Source organism: Arachis ipaensis, chromosome B03, assembly GCF_000816755.2.
Source record: "Arachis ipaensis cultivar K30076 chromosome B03, Araip1.1, whole genome shotgun sequence".
Classification (NCBI taxonomy): domain Eukaryota; kingdom Viridiplantae; phylum Streptophyta; class Magnoliopsida; order Fabales; family Fabaceae; genus Arachis; species Arachis ipaensis.
The window spans coordinates 21,144,422-21,162,587 of NC_029787.2; the positions used below are offsets into that span (position 1 = coordinate 21,144,422).

General features: G+C 32.8%; 3 protein-coding genes across 3 annotated transcripts; 2 read left to right on the plus strand and 1 right to left on the minus strand.

The window, feature by feature from the left end:
* LOC107632636 (clathrin light chain 1-like) lies at window positions 5,814-7,868 on the plus strand. Its single transcript, XM_016336305.2, has 4 exons — window positions 5,814-6,196; window positions 6,882-7,035; window positions 7,126-7,474; window positions 7,577-7,868. Exons 1-3 carry the CDS (start codon window positions 6,033-6,035, stop codon window positions 7,426-7,428), a joined length of 621 nt encoding a protein of 206 aa, XP_016191791.1. The 5' UTR covers window positions 5,814-6,032; the 3' UTR covers window positions 7,429-7,474; window positions 7,577-7,868.
* On the plus strand, window positions 10,302-12,357 carry LOC107629878 (pentatricopeptide repeat-containing protein At1g20300, mitochondrial-like). The gene has a single exon (XM_016332815.2). It carries the CDS (start codon window positions 10,526-10,528, stop codon window positions 12,116-12,118), a length of 1,593 nt encoding a protein of 530 aa, XP_016188301.1. The 5' UTR covers window positions 10,302-10,525; the 3' UTR covers window positions 12,119-12,357.
* Window positions 15,371-17,645, minus strand: LOC107634246 (expansin-A20). Its single transcript, XM_016337798.2, has 3 exons — window positions 17,001-17,645; window positions 16,596-16,914; window positions 15,371-15,998 (listed from the first exon to the last, which is right to left on the minus strand). The coding sequence occupies exons 1-3, from the start codon at window positions 17,134-17,136 to the stop codon at window positions 15,689-15,691; spliced, it is 765 nt and encodes a 254-aa protein (XP_016193284.1). The 5' UTR covers window positions 17,137-17,645; the 3' UTR covers window positions 15,371-15,688.

Below are 18,166 nucleotides of genomic sequence, written 5' to 3' on the forward strand. Positions count from 1 at the left end.
CTATCACATTTTTAAAAACATATTTATCTAATTAAAAATAATTAAAATAGATTTATATGTCTTACTTTTATAAAATTTAGAAATCAAAGATAAAAATATTCGGCACAAAATTTTTTAGGACATATTTAAATATATACTCATAAAATATTAACTCTATATTTTAATTAATATCGACGAAAAAAACTATTTGACATAAACTCCTTTTTGTATTCGCAAGAAGAGTAGGGAATTAAGCTCCAAAGTGATTATTAAGATTGACGTCGTACACTAAAATCATCTTTAATATTTTAATTGCATCAATTACATTTCTGAGATTCCTAAAAATGCATCACATTAGTCCCTAATTCATTTTTTATTAATCGCCTGTTGATGTGGCTTGATGACATGGATCATTAGTGACACGTGTCACATTATGGTTTGACCTCATATAATGATATGACAATGGATCGATAAGTGCCACGTGTCATAGCATTATTTGTCCACATGTCATTAATTATGTCATCATTGTAGGTCATCAAATTGATCCTTAATTTTGTATTAAGTGACTCATTTTACACTCTGAAATTAAATATTGTGTACTAAATTAATTCTTTCACTAATTTTCTTTTATCTTTTTTAATTTAAAATCCTCAATATTTTTGGATACACTAATTTCAATTCTATTTTTTCACATGTCGTTTAAATACAAGTGATTTTATAAAATATTTTAAGATTTTAGTTTTAATTATACAATTTTTTTAATAATTTAACATTGGTAAATTTTGTAATATATAAGTATGTTACTATTAAAAAAAATTATATGATTGATTAGACACATTTTTTTTCATGAAAAAACATGTGTTTTTAACAAGAAATTAATAATTAAAATAAATATTTTTTCTTATGAAATACACGTTTTCGTTATGTGTAAATGAGCTAGATTGAAGGCACTTCAAGCACCCTCACTACCATCTTTGACCTCTGCAGTCTAGACGAAAGAGGTCAGAGATGGTAACGAGGGAAGTTTGAAATGCCTTCACGTCAACTCCAAGACAGCAGTTATTAGGGGTATCCACAAGAAAAAAATATTTTATAAAAGTATTGAAAGAGGTCGGAGATGATAGTGAAGGTGCTTGAAAAGCCTTCACGTCAACTCCAAGTCGGCAGTTAGGGTATTCGCAAGAGAAAAAATATTTTATAAAAACACTTTTATTTGAAGAACATGTGAAAAAATAGAATTGAAATTCATGCATTAAAAATATTGAGAATTTTGAATTTATAGAAAAAAATGAGAAAAATTGGTGAAGGGACTAGTTTGGTGCACGACATTTAATTTTATTTTAGTCACTTAATGCAAAGTGAGGGACTAATTTGGTGCATATAGAACGATGACATAATGGATGACACGTGGACGAATACTGTCGTGACACATGGCACAAACGAACACGTTAACATGCCACATGTCACTGGTCATCGCATCATCATAGCATTACACGTGGCCAAATCATGAAGTGACACGTGTCACTTACAGTCTACGTCATCATGCCTTGTTATCACGTCGTTAATGGAAAATGGATAAGGGACTAATATGGTGCATTTTTTTCAATCTCAGGGACGAAATCGGTGCAATTGGAATCTCAGGGACGATTTTAGGGCATAATGCCAATCTCAGGGACTATTTTAGGGTTTAACTCTGAAAAATCTCTGCCTTAAGAAAATCTCAAGCACAGGTGAATTTTTGTTAATATACAGGGTAAATATGATGGAATAGATCACACTAAGTGAAGTTATAATTTTGAGCATTATTATCACACTTAGTAGAAGGCACAAAATTTTTTAGGACATATTTAAATATATACTCATAAAATATTAACTCTATATTTTAATTAATATCGACGAAAAAAACTATTTGACATAAACTCCTTTTTGTATTCGCAAGAAGAGTAGGGAATTAAGCTCCAAAGTGATTATTAAGATTGACGTCGTACACTAAAATCATCTTTAATATTTTAATTGCATCAATTACATTTCTGAGATTCCTAAAAATGCATCACATTAGTCCCTAATTCATTTTTTATTAATCGCCTGTTGATGTGGCTTGATGACATGGATCATTAGTGACACGTGTCACATTATGGTTTGACCTCATATAATGATATGACAATGGATCGATAAGTGCCACGTGTCATAGCATTATTTGTCCACATGTTATGTCATATGTCATCATTGTAGGTCATCAAATTGATCCTTAATTTTGTATTAAGTGACTCATTTTACACTCTGAAATTAAATATTGTATTAATTCTTAATTCTTTCACTAATTTTCTTTTATCTTTTTTAATTTAAAATCCTCAATATTTTTGGATACACTAATTTCAATTCTATTTTTTCACATGTCGTTTAAATACAAGTGATTTTATAAAATATTTTAAGATTTTAGTTTTAATTATACAATTTTTTTTACAATTATATAAAATATACGTTTTTTAATTTAAAAATATATTTTTTAAATCAATCATATAATTTTTTTATTAAATAACAAAATCATTATTATGAGACATGCCTTAAATCAGTAGTGTGTAAATGGACTAAATAAAACAGGTGAGAGAAGACATTAAAAATATTTAAAATGCTTTTATATCAATTCCAAGACAGCGGTTGATAAAGAATTTTAGTGCTCAAGTCAACAAAAATTTAAGTTAATTTACGTAAAAATTAAATTAAGAAATACCTAAGTTTGCTAGAATATTTATAAAATATATGGTTTCTTCCTTTATTACATGAANNNNATTAAGAAATATATTAAGAATTTTGAATTCAAAAAAAAAATAAACAGATTAATTTGGCGAGTTAAATCTCAATTTGGCTTCTAAAATTTGGTCCGATACTCAAAATGACTTCCATAATTTCGTTGGCCCCAATTAGAACCCCCAAAATATGCAATCTGGCTCAATTGCATGATATGGTGGACACTACTTAAACGACGACGCATTGGTTTCGCGCCCAAACCCTTTGGAAACCACGTAGTGTAAGGGTTTTCTTGATATTTTGCAACTTATGATCGTTATAATGAAAAGAAAAAGAGTTTTAACCCAGAAAAAAACTGAAACGATGTGGTTTCCAAAGGGTTTGGGAGCGAAACTAATGCGCCATCATTTAAGTAGTGTCCACAATGTCATGCAATTGCATCAGATCATCATTCCGGTGATGGAGATAATTGTAGGGACAAGCCAGAGCCACGATTGTAAATTTGGGGGTTTTAATTGGGGCCAACGAAATTATGGGAGTCATTCTGAGTATTGGACTAAATTTCAGGGGTCAAATTGAGATTTAACTCTGGTATATATGACATTCAATTTTAAAGGCTAAAATGAATTATTTAAAAAAAAAATTTTTTAATTGCTTCTAACAATTACCTTAAAACCGTTGTTATTAAAATCGGACCGGACTGGTCAGTTCGACTAAAAAACCGATGAACTGGATCCTATACTGATCCGATCTAATATTTGGACTGTATAAGATAACAAATCAGTACGAACCAGTCAAATTCAGATTGAACCGTTAAAAATCGATTAAACCTGATGAAGACAGATCCGACCGAATCGGTACAAATTGGAAATTTGTTCAAAATGCTAGAGGCAGGACTCGAACCCCTTCCTTCATAAATGGAGGCGCCATTTACAGCCACTCGAGTTGAACCGTTGAAAACCGATTAAACCTGATGAAAACCAGTCCGACCGAATCGGTACGAATTGAAAATTTGTTCAAAATGTTAGAAGCAGGGCTCAAACCCCTTCCTTCATAAATGGAGGCACTATTTACAGCCACTAGGCTACTGTGCTCTTCATTAGTATATACGCAAATTATAATATATAAATATTTTTCATCAAATTACTTCTATTTAATTTATTTTAATTTTAGTTATAAATCACTTATTGTTTCTTTTCATAATTATATAATATCTATTAATATTTTTTTAATAAATACTTGTAGTATATAATAATATAATAAATATAAACTAATTAATAAATTATTGAAATTTAAAAATAATAGTTATTTTAATATAAAAAAAAAAATTAAATATTTATGATAGAGTAAAAATAATAAAATATTTATTATTCCTGTTCTATATTATTTTAAAATAGCTTGATATTTTTAAAATATTAGTAAAAATATTTATTTTAAATTTTAATTTTAAATTTGTAACTATTTTTTATTTTTTATTTATATAGGACCGAGTCAACCGGTTCAACCAGTGACTCACCGGTTGAACTAGTAATCCAGTAACCCAGTAACCTGACCGGTTCGATCACCGATTCGGTTCTGACAACTAGACTTAAAAGACAAGGAGGTCTTCAACAAAAAAATTTTTTTTCGGCTGATCTTTGTTTCTATGAGATTTAAATTATTATAATAATAACATAATAAATAAAAGGACAAAGTATACTTTTTGTTCCTAAAGTTTCGTAAAAGTTTTAAAAATATCCCTAAATTTATTTTGTTTTAATTTTGTCCTAAAAGTTTTCGATTTGCATCAAATATACCCTCGATGGCTAAATTTTCAAAAAAATTTAAGACTAATCTAACAATAATGCATGAAAATTATGCTTGATTTTTTTTTTCCAAAGATAGTAGGTTATATTTCATTAATTATTGAAAAATGAAATACAAAGATGTCCAAAAGGAGGACAGCATAATGAAAGGTGGGGATTTCCCAAAAACACTACACTGAAGGTATTCATCCAACGGTGCGTGGTCGAAAAACGAAAAAAATCTTAAAGAAGAAAGAATGATAAATCAAATTGAATGCAACTAAGAGCTTGCCTCGTGGAGATGACGACCTAAACTGAGAGTTCTTTGGATTTCACGGAGCAACTTGACAGAGCTTGCTAGAATGGCAGACGGCATTGAAGTAGAACCTTCAAAAATCAACTGGTTGCGAGTTTTCCAGCAGTTCCAGCAAATGATGGCAAGTAATTGAGGATTACGGTCAGTATTCTTCAACGGGTTAAGCATCTCTGTTGATGCAATCCACCATGTCCAAAAGTCGTTAGGACTCTGAGGGGGAAGACAGTCACAAAGATAACTCTGAGACCATACATCTTTAATTCTAGAGCAATCGATCAAACAATGAGTGACTGTTTCGGTTGCTTCATGACAGCAGGGGCATATTGGTGATATAGATGGGATGCGGTGATGAATCTGAGAAAGTACCGGGAGCCGGCCATGGAGAGCTTTCCAGATAAATAGCTTAATTTTGTGAGGCAAGTTCAACTTTCATAGATCAATCCACGGCTTTTTCTGTTGCATATAATTAGGGCAAAGCTCCAGAGGCGGATGGTAAAATAAATAGCCAATTCTGTAACCTGAAACTGTATCATATTGTTTGGATTTGTTCAAATTCCATTGCAATTTGTCCCTACTCTGCTGAATTTTAACTGACAAAATCCTATTTGCAACGTCTTGGGGAAATAATTCTTGAATAAGATTCTGATTCCAATTCATATCTTCAGTAATTAGAAAATTATGCTTGATTTGCTTGTATTAAGGATTGTTCTTATGAAATTGTTGTTAAATTGATCTTAAATTTTTTAAAGAATTAGCTGTCAGGGATATATTTGATGCAAATCGAAAATTTTTGGGACAAAATTGAAACAAAATAAAATTTAGAAGGTATTTTTAAAATTTTTGTCAAACCTCAAAAGACACAAAATATACTTTATCCTAATAAAATATAGATAAATAATATTGTACCACATAATATAAACTAACAAATAATCAAATAATATTATTAAACAAGATTATCCGTCTACCTCAATATATCATATTTCACTAATAGTGTCATCAAGCGACATCAACACTGTTAATGAAAAATGAATCAGGACTTAACAACTTAGTGAACCGTTGCCGTTGGTACAACTAGAATCACGATTTTGGGGCACGACGCCGGCGTCAGACCACTTTGGGCTTAACTCGAAGACCAGGACACAGAACGGGGCAGAAAACACCCATAAACAGAAACAAGTAAAAAAGGGAAGCACTTCTCAGAAAATATGGCGTTGAAGGAGTCTATTGTCATCGACGCAGACGACGAAAGCAACCACAACAACAATGCACTGTATCAACTCCAACCTTCTCAGATATGCGAATCATTCTTTGATCACGACGCCCAGCACCAACAAGAACAACAAGGTTTCGCCAGACGCCAATGGCGACGGTTAGATTCATTTTCTACTATCCATCCCATTCACTTTCTTGCTTTCTTTCATTCTTGTTTTCTACATTGTCCCTGGACAAAACCTCAACATGAAAAATATTCAATATAGTTCTTGGGAATTGAAAATGCTGATCAAATTAGTTACTATTGGGACTAACCTTCTCCTCTCTCTCTGTCTGTTTCTGTATGATCTTTAAAGATTTCTTGGAAGGTGAGCGGATATGGTTTATGCATTGAATATGGTCTTATGTTTTTTTTCTTATTAATTTTGAAAGAGTTGAGGTAATTGAACTGTTCTGTGGACCACAAACAAGTAACACTGATTCCGAATGGTTTCTTTCACTTTTAACTATCATTCTTGTTGGATTGTTATTATTTTCTCTTCCCCATGTACAGAAATTCTTACTAAGAGGTGTACATGGCAAATTAGATAAATTAATTATGTTTGTTTGGATTTCTTTTTCCACTAAAAGCTTGTGATGTAAAGATTTTAATTGTAGGTTGTAAGCTAGCTTTCTTATTGTCCCTTCATTAAATCTGTGAGTTCTGAATGTTTAAGTGTATGAAATAATGAAATCTGAGTAGTGAAATAAGTATAGTTCTCTCTTATTATAAACAAAAAGTTAATATAATTGTATACTCCTCCTCTAAGTGCAATTTTTATTCTTGACTTCCACTGGTGTAGTGAAAATGCCATTCATCTTGGGGAAAATGAAAAAAGAGAAAAGGAGTTACTGAATCAAATTATCAAGGAAGCTGAAGAATATATTCAAGCTTTCTATGAAAAAAGAAAGGTTAATTGTGAGACAAGCAAAGCTACCAACAGAGGAAAGGAGAAGGTAGAAGAAATAGTGAAGTTCCCTTCTGCCTTTTTGCGGAACATTATTCATTTTGTGTCATTTCTCATGTTTTTTAAAGAATATATGCAGATATACTTGGCAAACCAAGCGAAGTTTCACAAAGAAGCTGACAAACATTACTGGAAGGCAATAGCGGAGATGATCCCTTCTGAAGTTGCCAATATTGAGAAGAGAGGAAGGAAAGCAGAAGCTGAGAAGAAGCATCAAGTCAATCCTATTCAGGGTCCCAAGCCTGGGAAGCCTACAAATCTTGCGAGAATGCACCAAATGATTTTGAAGCTTCAACAGAACCCTCTGCCGCCCAAAGAAGACAACAAAGATGGTAAATCTATGAAAGATGGAGAGGATGCCAAGACTGGAAAAAATTGTTAAGCGGGTGCAAGAGGCTGCTTGTTCAGCTTTTGCAACACTTGAAGAGGTTCTGACTACAATATCTGTTTGTTTTCGCTTAATGAATCATATTCAGTTATCCAATTTACTTAATTTTATGTATGGCCCACATTTGGTTTACTTCAAACAGGAGGCTGCAGAAGAGTTGGCACCACGATTAGAAATTATATTGAAGCACCTGATGCTAGCGTTTGAGAAATATTAGGTTGTGGTTGTTTGATGTATTTGCAGATATATTGTTATTTGTAAATATATTTTTCTCAAAAATTGTGGTTGTTTGATGATTTTGTTGGATCTTTTGATATTTTGTGGTTGTTGTTGTAGGAAGAATTTTTAGTGGGATCATTTTGATGTTTTGAGAATGATTAAATGTTATTTAGATTAGCGATTGTCATTAGATTTATAAAGAACCAAATTCTAGTTGTAATGAACTTATATAGTTTAAAAAGGCTTTAGTATTAATTTTACTAGGGGTGAGCATGGGTCAGTTTGATTTGGATTCAAAGTAAAATTAGAACCGAACTGATCAAAATATAATTAGTTCGGTTTGGTTTGGATTTATATTTTTTTGTGTATGTACCCGAACCAAACCAAACCGATTAACAACAGATTGGTTCGGTTCGGGTAATTGGGTACCCAATGACTTTGAAATTCATAAAAAAACTAAATTTTTATCTTAAAAATTCATCAAGTACAATAAACATGTAATATAAATATAAATAATCTAAAGATGTTAAACACTAAATATATTAAAAACTAAACTCATTAAAATCCAAACGTATTAATAGTGAATAATCTCATTAAAAGCCACTAAAAGTCATATATATATTTTTATTTTTTTATTTAATTAATATATAATCGGGTTCACGGGTTGGTTTGGGTTTCGCATCCCAGAACCGATACCCGAACCAATCACTAACAAAGGCCATTAGTTTAGTTCGGGTTGGACCCAATTACCCGTTGATTACAGAACCAATTTAATTGGTTCGGTTCGGGTTCGGACGGGTAATCGGGTACCCCGCTACCCGTGCTCACCCCTAAATTTTACTTTTAAAAAAATTATGGTTTATATATTATATATATAGCGGGGCGGGTATTACCTAAACCCGACCCCGCCCCACCTCTCCCAAGAACCCGTCCCGCTAAAAATCCGTCCCGGTGCGGGGCGAGTAATTACCCGCTCCGAACGGATAGGGGCGGGTGGGTACCCGTGGGTTCATGTGGTATTGCCATCCCTACTAAAAACTGGTTTTCAAACTGGATTTTTGGTTAAAAAATTTGATTTGGAAATGGATTTCTAAAAACTGGTTTTAAAATTGAATTTTTGGTTAAAAAATCTGGTTTAAAAAAAAAAACTGAATTTAAAATTTGGATATTAAAAAACTAAATTTAAAATCGGATTTTAAATTTGGATATTAAAAAATTGGATTTAAAACCGGTTTGTCATCGTGTTGGCTCTTCTGCAGGCTCTGCTCTGCGTCCGTCGAAGATCTGCTGTCTCGCTGGCGGCTTGCTTTGCAACGGTGCAATGCGGCGACGATCCCAAATTGAAAACGTCCCTGACTGTTTCTGGTTTCTGCTTCTGCTGTAGGTGAGATTTTTCTTTTTCTTTTTTTATATAGTATTTCTTATTAATTTTTTATACTAGCTTTTTGCTCTTTCAATGTATTGATGCTAATTGTATTTGTATGTAAAACTGATTGATTTAATTTGTGATAGGTTTAGATGAATTATATTTGTATGTAAAACTAATTGATTTGATTTGTTGTTCTCTTTGTACTTTTTCCTTTCTTGAGCCTTGTATATCATTTTTCCTATTATTTTAAGATATTATGTCGTTGTATCAATTCGTTTTTGTGCTTGAGGTTTAATTTTTAGCTGTTTAAATTCTTACTCTTTTATTCCGTATTGAACAAATTTGATAAGATCATCAATAAGAAATTTCTTCTACTGTGGTTTATGAGGATGATAAGGTACTCTCTCAGCTTTTGATCAAATCCTCAACTTAACTGTTACAGCTTAACGACGGATAAAGTGATCTCTGTCAAAAAAAAATGGACACTTCGACTCTCAACCTTTTTATTTTGGGACAATACGGTCTTTCTGTTAAAAAATTTATTAAATAATAATAAAAATTAGCTTTGTGTGAGTTTTATTTGTATTTTGTGGGAGGTTTAAACCTCCACAAACTATTAATAACTTTGTTTTCAAAAAATTCCTTTGTCAATGGTGGTTAAGTGAAGAAAAACCATTGATAAAAATGATGCCACAAAAAAAATAATTATAGTACAATACCTTTTAAAGAAAAAAATAACATCAAATAAGAAATGAAAGAAGAAAACTTTAATATTGATAATATTGGTATTTGTGATGATGATGGTAAAGGAGATAATGATGATGATAAAGTATGGTTACACAGTAAAAATAATAGAAGTAGGAGTGATAATAATGAAGATGAAAAAGATAATGGTAGTAGTGATAGTAATTAGTTATATTGTTGAAAAATTTTTGTGAGGATTTAAAATCCCATAAAATACAAATAAAACCTTTATAAAACTAATTTTTATTATTATTTAATAATTTTTTTAAGAGAAAAACCGTATTATACCAAAATAAAAAATTAAAAATTTAAATGTTCATTTTTTTTAGACAAAAATTACTTTATCTTTGATAAAAATGAACAAAAGTCGAATTAAGTCTTTACTCTAAATTTAAAGATGTGCATAGGAGTTATTTGTTTTGTTTCATGAACTGATCTCTATTGTTTTTTCTGTCCGAATTTTCTATATTGAATTAAAAATCTTATTAACATTTACATAAACTCTCTAGTTTATACTTTGTCAAATATTTTATTCACCTAATTTACCCTCGTCTAGCTTATGCAGAATGAGGAGATTTGCGTGAACTATTGATGCCGAGGGAGTTGCCATTCTAAAGCGCCGCCAATAACTCAACCAGGGAGCCGCTCTCAGTTATCATCATCACTTCCCAATTTCAAAAGTCATCGGAGAAGTTTCTGTCACCTTGAAGTGCAATATTCAGTTAAATTGCTCAGTGGCAGTGCGTGCCATACCTCTTCATGGCCTTCATCAAACAAAGGGTTAGCTCATACAGCTCTCTTTCCTCACTTTCACTCTGCACTTTCAAACTCTATTCTTCTTCTTCCGAAGCTTTGATTTCAAAAGCTCATGACACAGACGAAACCACAGAAACTGCCCAAACCACTAACCTGTCACCCCAAGAGACCCTTATAGCAGAAAATTTTCACTCTCTCATTAAAGACCACTACCGTAAAAACCCTAATCCCAACGCCACCTCACCCACCCCCAATCTCACCATACCCGATCTCAACATCAGTTTTTCCAAAATCTCCGCCACAGAAACTGTTTCCCCCGCCGTCGCCCGCAAGGTTATCGAGAAATGCGGGGGTGTCCGCCATGGCATCCCCTTGCTCCAGTCTCTCGCGTTCTTCAACTGGGCCACCTCCCTCGAGGGCTTCCCTTCATCCCCTGAGCCCTACAACGAGATGATCGACCTTGCCGGAAAGCTGAGGCATTTCGATTTGGCATGGCATTTGATCAATTTGATGAAAGTTCGCGGAGTCAAAATAACCATTGACACGTTTTCTGTCCTTGTCCGACGATACGTGAGGGCCGGATTGGCTGCGGAGGCGGTTCACGCCTTTAATCGCATGGAAGACTTTGGTTGCTTCCCTGATATTGTTGCATTTTCAATTGTGATTAGTAGCTTATGCAGGAAGAGAAGAGCAATTGAAGCTCAATCATTTTTTGATAGTCTTAAGGATAGGTTTGAGCCTGATGTTATAGTGTACACTAGTTTAGTTCATGGTTGGTGCAGGGCTGGGAATATAGCGAAAGCCGAGGAGGTTTTCAGGGATATGAAACTGGCTGGAATCAAGCCTAACACATACACTTACAGCATTGTGATTGACTCACTGTGCCGGTGTGATCAGATTTCTCGTGCTCATGATGTTTTCTCAGAGATGATTGATGCCGGCTGCGATCCTAATGCGGTTACTTTCAATAGTCTCATGCGAGTTCATGTGAAGGCTGGAAGGACTGAAAAGGTCTTGCAAGTTTACAATCAGATGAAGAGGCTGGATTGTCCTGCTGATACGATTACTTATAATTTCCTAATTGAGAGTCATTGCAGGGATGAGAATCTTGAAGAAGCTGTGAAGGTTCTCAACTCAATGGTTAAGAAAGGGGTTTCTCCAAACGCGTCAAGTTTCAATTCAATTTTTGGATGCATAGCTCAGTTACATGATGTTAATGCTGCTCATAGGATGTATGCTAGAATGAAGGAGCTGAAGTGCCAGGCTAATACATTAACTTACAATATATTGATGAGAATGTTCGCGGACTCAAAATCAATTGATATGGTTTTGAAATTGAAGAAGGAGATGGATGAGAATCAAGTTGAGCCCAATGTGAATACTTATCGAATTTTGATTTCAATGTATTGTGAAAAGGGGCACTGGAACAATGGCTACAAGTTTATGAAGGAGATGGTTGAAGAAAAAGGACTAAAACCTAATCAATCTGTTTATGAAATGGTTCTAGAACTGTTGAGGAAAGCAGGGCAGCTTAAACTGCATGAGGATTTGGTGGAAAAGATGGTTGCCATGGGATTTGTCTCTCGCCCTTTGTAGAAGTAGCTTCACTTGTCACATCTTAGTTTATATTAAACTGTAAACTACTTGTATTACCTGCTTAACTCATAGTTTAGTTGGTTAAGAAATAGTTGGAGAGTTCTTTATTTTATTTTATTTTTGTGAACTTGTTAAATTCATAGGCATCATCTATAATTTCTTTGATTTATGGCCGAAGTTTTGTAGTACTTGAATAACTCGGTGGAAACGTTGTTTGAAGTTAGGCATTTAGCATGTAAGGTTGTGCTTGTTTATAGGGATGGAACACTGAGACAGGAACATAAAGACACAAGATCCTATTTGATAGATGAGATATGGATCAAAATCATATTTGATAGATGAGCCAGGGATAGAGACATTGTGTCTAGAGATACTAAATTAATGTATTTTGTGTTTATTCTTATAGAAAATTGTTAATTTTTCATAATTATACTTTTATTATTATATTTTTCTTCTCAAATTTTTTGAATAAAATATAATGAGAATAAATTAGATTTTCATAATTTGTTCTACTTTATTATTAAACAGAATACAAGAATACTAAATTTTGTGTCTATGTGCTTTATGTCTTATTTTTAATGTATTTTCTTGCCCTGGTTTCAAAAATAAATGCAACCTAACCGATAAAGCGGTGCCTTTGTTGGGCAATGTATTCAATTAAGCATTTACTTTGTAAGGTGTCCTATTAAATATATGTTTTGCTTAACAAAAGCTTTGTTGTGCTATTTACGTTTTCCTTATTTTCGCTGTTAAGTTTGCAGTTTGCTTAATTTTTGGTTCTATTTTTGTTTTAAAAAATAAGAGAGATTTCGAGTTATCCCTCCAATCCCAACCTATGGTGTGCTGAAATAAGTGAAATATCAAGAATGTGAACTACTAATTCCAAAAATAGGTCTCCATACATTTTTCTTATTCTGATATGTTGAATTCATCTATTGGCTACATGCGGCATCTGTTGTCCATAAGGCAGGCCATAGGGTAGTAAATGACGCCCTTAAATGTTGATCATATTGGTTTCAATTTATAAATTAAACTAGTGTAAAATCTGCCCTACGCGCGGGCCAAATATTGATCTATTGTAAAAATTTGTTGAATATGTCTATTTATACTAATAATTATTACTTTTAATTTGAAAAACTACTCTTGTTAAAAATTTATTGTACAATGTATAAGATTGTTACATCGTCTCCTTTTCAGAAGCCAAATAATTTTGCCGATATGAATAGATTCAACTCAAATGTAAAAACTATTATGTTTATTTGTTTAAATATAGTTACACAAACAATGAATACTAAGTGACATTTAGTTATAATAATTAGATCCCTAGTATATGGTTAATCACAGACTGTGTATTTAATCTACTTTGTTATAATTTGTTTATAAAATTATATGTATATTTAACCCAAGTCTATGGCTAAGCACGAATTGTATATTTAATCTATAAATAATTTTTTAATATCATCTTTTAAGTGTTTTTCCAACAAAAGATTTTGTGAATTATTTCCATTGGCCCTAATTAAAAATGCATTCAACAAAGATAAAAATAACTACTATAATAAAGCATAATTTATGAGCAAAAATAATAACAAACAATTAAAAAGATTTAATATTGAGAGTTTATTTCTCCATCAAATACCATCACATCCACACCATGAAGTTTGTCACTTATTTGAGTAAACATAATCACAGAACCAAAATATTAGATAGGAATATGCAATCATATGTACAGATTTGGTGTTATCTATTATTACTCTCCTTGGCTATATGATTTGCAAAACCACATTTGACGCATCCACAACCTGAAGTCATAAATTATGGCATTGAAATTACAAAAGATGAGAACCATTTATTTATACACTGTGCATATGTGAAATCTCTGTGGGTTAAAACGTTACAACTAGGAGAAATTTGCTGGGTAAAATCTGAAAAAATTATAGATGTTTTTGAGGCATGGTGCCACCAAATTGTGGTTAGATGCGAAAAAATAAAAAAAGACGGTGGATTAATCTATGATTTACTATTATCTGGGTTACTTGGAGAATCAAGAACAAAAAACTGTTTGAAGATAAACAAATACAGGATAATGAAGTTTGGGAAGAAATCATTTACCATTGGAAGGAATGGCCAAGTGTAGGAGCCAAGAAAATTGTAAAGAAAAGTCGGAAGATGGAAGATGGGGTCAAGGGAGAAAAGAAAATAGAATTTATTGGTGTTATATGCAGAATTCATCAATGATAAAAATGTAACATCAGTGGGAGATTTTCTTATAAATGCTGAAAATATGTTAGTGTGCTTCTTGTCTGATGTTATTAATAAAGGAAACTTAGTAGAAGCTGAAATTGAGGTGGTAGAGTTGAGTTTGCAATGCATATTGGAGGAAGCGGTTGAAAGCATTGAAGAAGGATATTAGGAGCTGGACATACAACTTTCAAAGAAACAAATTCTTGAACCTGTTACAATTCAAGCAAGCTAATGCAAACGAATTTAAACACATGGACGAGTCTAATAAACATGGCACTACAAAGAATTATGTAGCAAGTTATTAGGCGCTAATACTCCTGAAGTTGAGAGTGGTTGTGCTGCTCATTCGATGCTAGCAGCTGCATATCAATCAAGACTATATCGTTTTTGTCAGTAATTATTTCCTATGTGTACATGAGTTGTGTTCTTTTGAATTTGCTAAAGTTAGTGCTTAGGAGGAGAATTGACATATCAAATAATCAATCCTTCAGGTTTTGTAGCATGGTTTGCTGATAGATTTTGCTCTAATCTTGCTTTTACATTTGTAATCAAAGTAGAATTCCTTGAATTAGTTTCTAAAATCTTTGTAACACTTTTCTTAGACGTGTCATAGGCAGTTTAGTTCATCCTCTATGGTTGTTATTAGTTAGTATTGAAGCACAAGGATTCCATAGTATACACTCCAACTTATATTCAATAAGCTCTGACAATTTCAACCAGTTTTATGAAGATATTTATTTAGAAGTATCACTCTGTAGTATAGAAAAAATATTTGACCAAAGTGTCATTGGTGTAAATGTTGAAGTTTGATAAATTGAGCTTAGAAATTCAGAATCAAACTCTGCTTTCCTGTGGGGAAGATCTAAGATATATTCATATTTAGGGTATGCTTGGTTGGGGGTAAAATTGGGTGGAGAATTCTGTATATTTTATGCGTTAAGTTTATCTATGAAAATTTTGACTTCATTTTTACCCCACAATTAAAAATACCCTTAAGGGATTAGAAAAAGCTCAAGCAACAAAATAACTTGCTAGATAGAAAAAAGACTGATTTGTTTGCTTCATATAGCTATTACTTTTTGACTGACTATATATTCCATCAATGGCTGCCTTTTGATTGATGAAATTGTAAGGATTAGAATCATACATGACCCATTTGCTCAGCTTTATATTACTAAACTTTCTTTCTAACCATTTTAACCAGAGACTTGAACCAATCTAGATCATGAATCATGAGCAAAATTTGCACAATCAAGCTTGTGCTCTGTCATTGGATTCATAAAGCAAAGTTTGCAAAATTCAGCATTTCTGTTGAAGTTCTGATTCTACTCATTCTGAAAACTGTTTTCCTTCAAATGTCTGCGAAAATTGCCAATTCGCCGGGGCAACATTGTAAGATGTTAATGTTTTTCCACTGCTGACAGTTACCTCGAATGACAAAGGTTGTCGCTGAAGGTTGACATTGCAATGCCAGTTTTGCCCCCAATTCCTTGCCATTGGGATCCACCCTGTTCTAGATCCCTTCACTTTCATAGCAACCACTTCACCATCAAGTCCTACATTGGTTACCAGAACTTGATAGAAGTGAGCATTTCCACTCATTGTGTATTTCAGGCCACCACTTCTTTGACACTTCACTCTGCAAAGTATATAAACATGTTACACTTCACTCATATTTTTACAAGGGATATTATTGTCACAACTTTAATATCTTGTCTATGTTTCAATATCTCTGTATTCTGTCATAATATACTTACGGATAAATTACTTTGCTAATTCCTATAGTTTAAAAGCTTCCAATTGAATCCCTACACTTCTTTTAATTTTGTAATTAGATCTTATCATGCCAAAAACACTTGGGTTATCAACATATTCCTCTTCAAATTGAAAATACCCACGCCTCCGGTCTAAGTACCTAAACCTTAGCATAATATTTAGGTCCTTCCCATGTTAAAAACATTAAAGTTAGCAGAATATCCTTCGCCAAATCGAAGATACCCACGCTTAGAGGTAAATTTGTAAACCTGAATGTCCTCTCATTTTCAGAATATTCTGATAACTCTAACATTTTTGGCACGATAAGGACCTAATTACAAAGTTCAAAATGGTGCAGGGACCCAATTGGTTTTTAAAACTATAGGGACTTAATTACAAATTTGGTAAAACGACTGAAGTAATTTAATCTATAGTGACTAAACACATTCTATATCTTTCATCAGTGAAAGATCCTTTTTACCTTCTATACTGAACTGGAACAATATCAGCTTTACTCTTTGCAATTTGGGCAAATGCGGCATGTGACATCTCAAAATGCTCTCTTGGAAAGTTGCACCATCCACCATAATCAACTGAGAGGCCATAATTTGGAGCACAGAAATCTGTAGCAGTGACAACAATAGAAGGGCTTCCCATAACACACCACAAGATGTGGTCAACACACCTGATCTCATAGCAAGCCCCACAAGCACTCCCTCTGTTGAACAAAATGCTGCTCAATCCAGCACTGTGTTTTCCATAACTTGCCTTGTGAATATCTCCATAGCCACAAGCTCCTTCTGCAACACATGCAAATCCACATTTTTCAGTTACTGTAGTTTTTTATGCTAAGACATTGTCATTTATCAAAATGAAAATGTAGTACCAGTAACGAGAGATCCTTCATCAGTGTCTTTGGTGAATGTTGCAGTGGCTTTCTTCCAATCTTCATCATTGTAAGCTGCAATCTTCCATGAATGTAGTAAAATGAAGCAGAGGAGTGTAAAGTGAGGAACACCCATCTGAGATAATAGTGATTAGTAATGTACAAACTAGTAATTACTTCAAATTACTTCTAATAAATTGTATTATGCTGTTTTCTCTTTTTGGTCACATGTGGGGTCTAACAATGTGAATAAACAAAGTGAAAAGGGGTTTTCTTTCTAACTGCAAATGATGAAGATCCTTCCTTGCTAAAGATGGGGTATGGAAATTTTGAAGCTTTGACAATAATTCTATAAAAATCTCAATTTCCAAATGTGGGGACATTAAGCTAAGCAATGCCGAGATATTAGGTAAATTTTGTTACATATTCCAAGGAATGTGTTTGCTTTTTTCTGTTGTTGTCTCTTCTTTTGAGGTGAGAAATGGAGACTCAAAGTTGGGGTTCGGTGTTTGGAGCCAGCAAGTTTTGGATGCATTGAATTGAAGAGGCTATGGAGAGAGTAGAGAGAAAGGGTTTAAGGCTTTGTGTTTGTGGCAGACACCACAAAGCGGTAAAAGACCTAAAGGCTGAAAAACACTTCACTTCAGTGTGGAAACTTTGACTTGGCCCCGAGTTCTTACTTTATTAGTTTATTAATCATTTTGTTTCAAGGGGATTGATTAGCTGATTTAATATGTTTTCTTCTCTCTATTTTGATTCTCCATTGAATTTTTAATATGTTGAACAGTGTATGCTTCACCAGTAGCCATTGTAATGGTAGACCTATGTAGTGTAAGATATAAACAACTGTGTTGGTTTTATTTTATTAATGTTAGCCGTAGGTGAGTTGAGAGTGAGTAGCTATGAGCCGGTTCGAATTTAATTCGTTAATAATTTGATAAATTAAATTTGTGTGAGTCAAGTTTGAGTTTGGAATTGAGCTTATAAATTAAATGAGCCGAGCTTAAATTTGGATAAGTTCAGTTCATTAGCTCATGAGCTGGCTCGATTATATATATATAATTATTAATGTTATATATATATATATTAATGATCTTAATTATTAAAAATTCTATATTTATTTTTATATATAATTTTGATGTAGAACATAAATAAAAAATTATAAT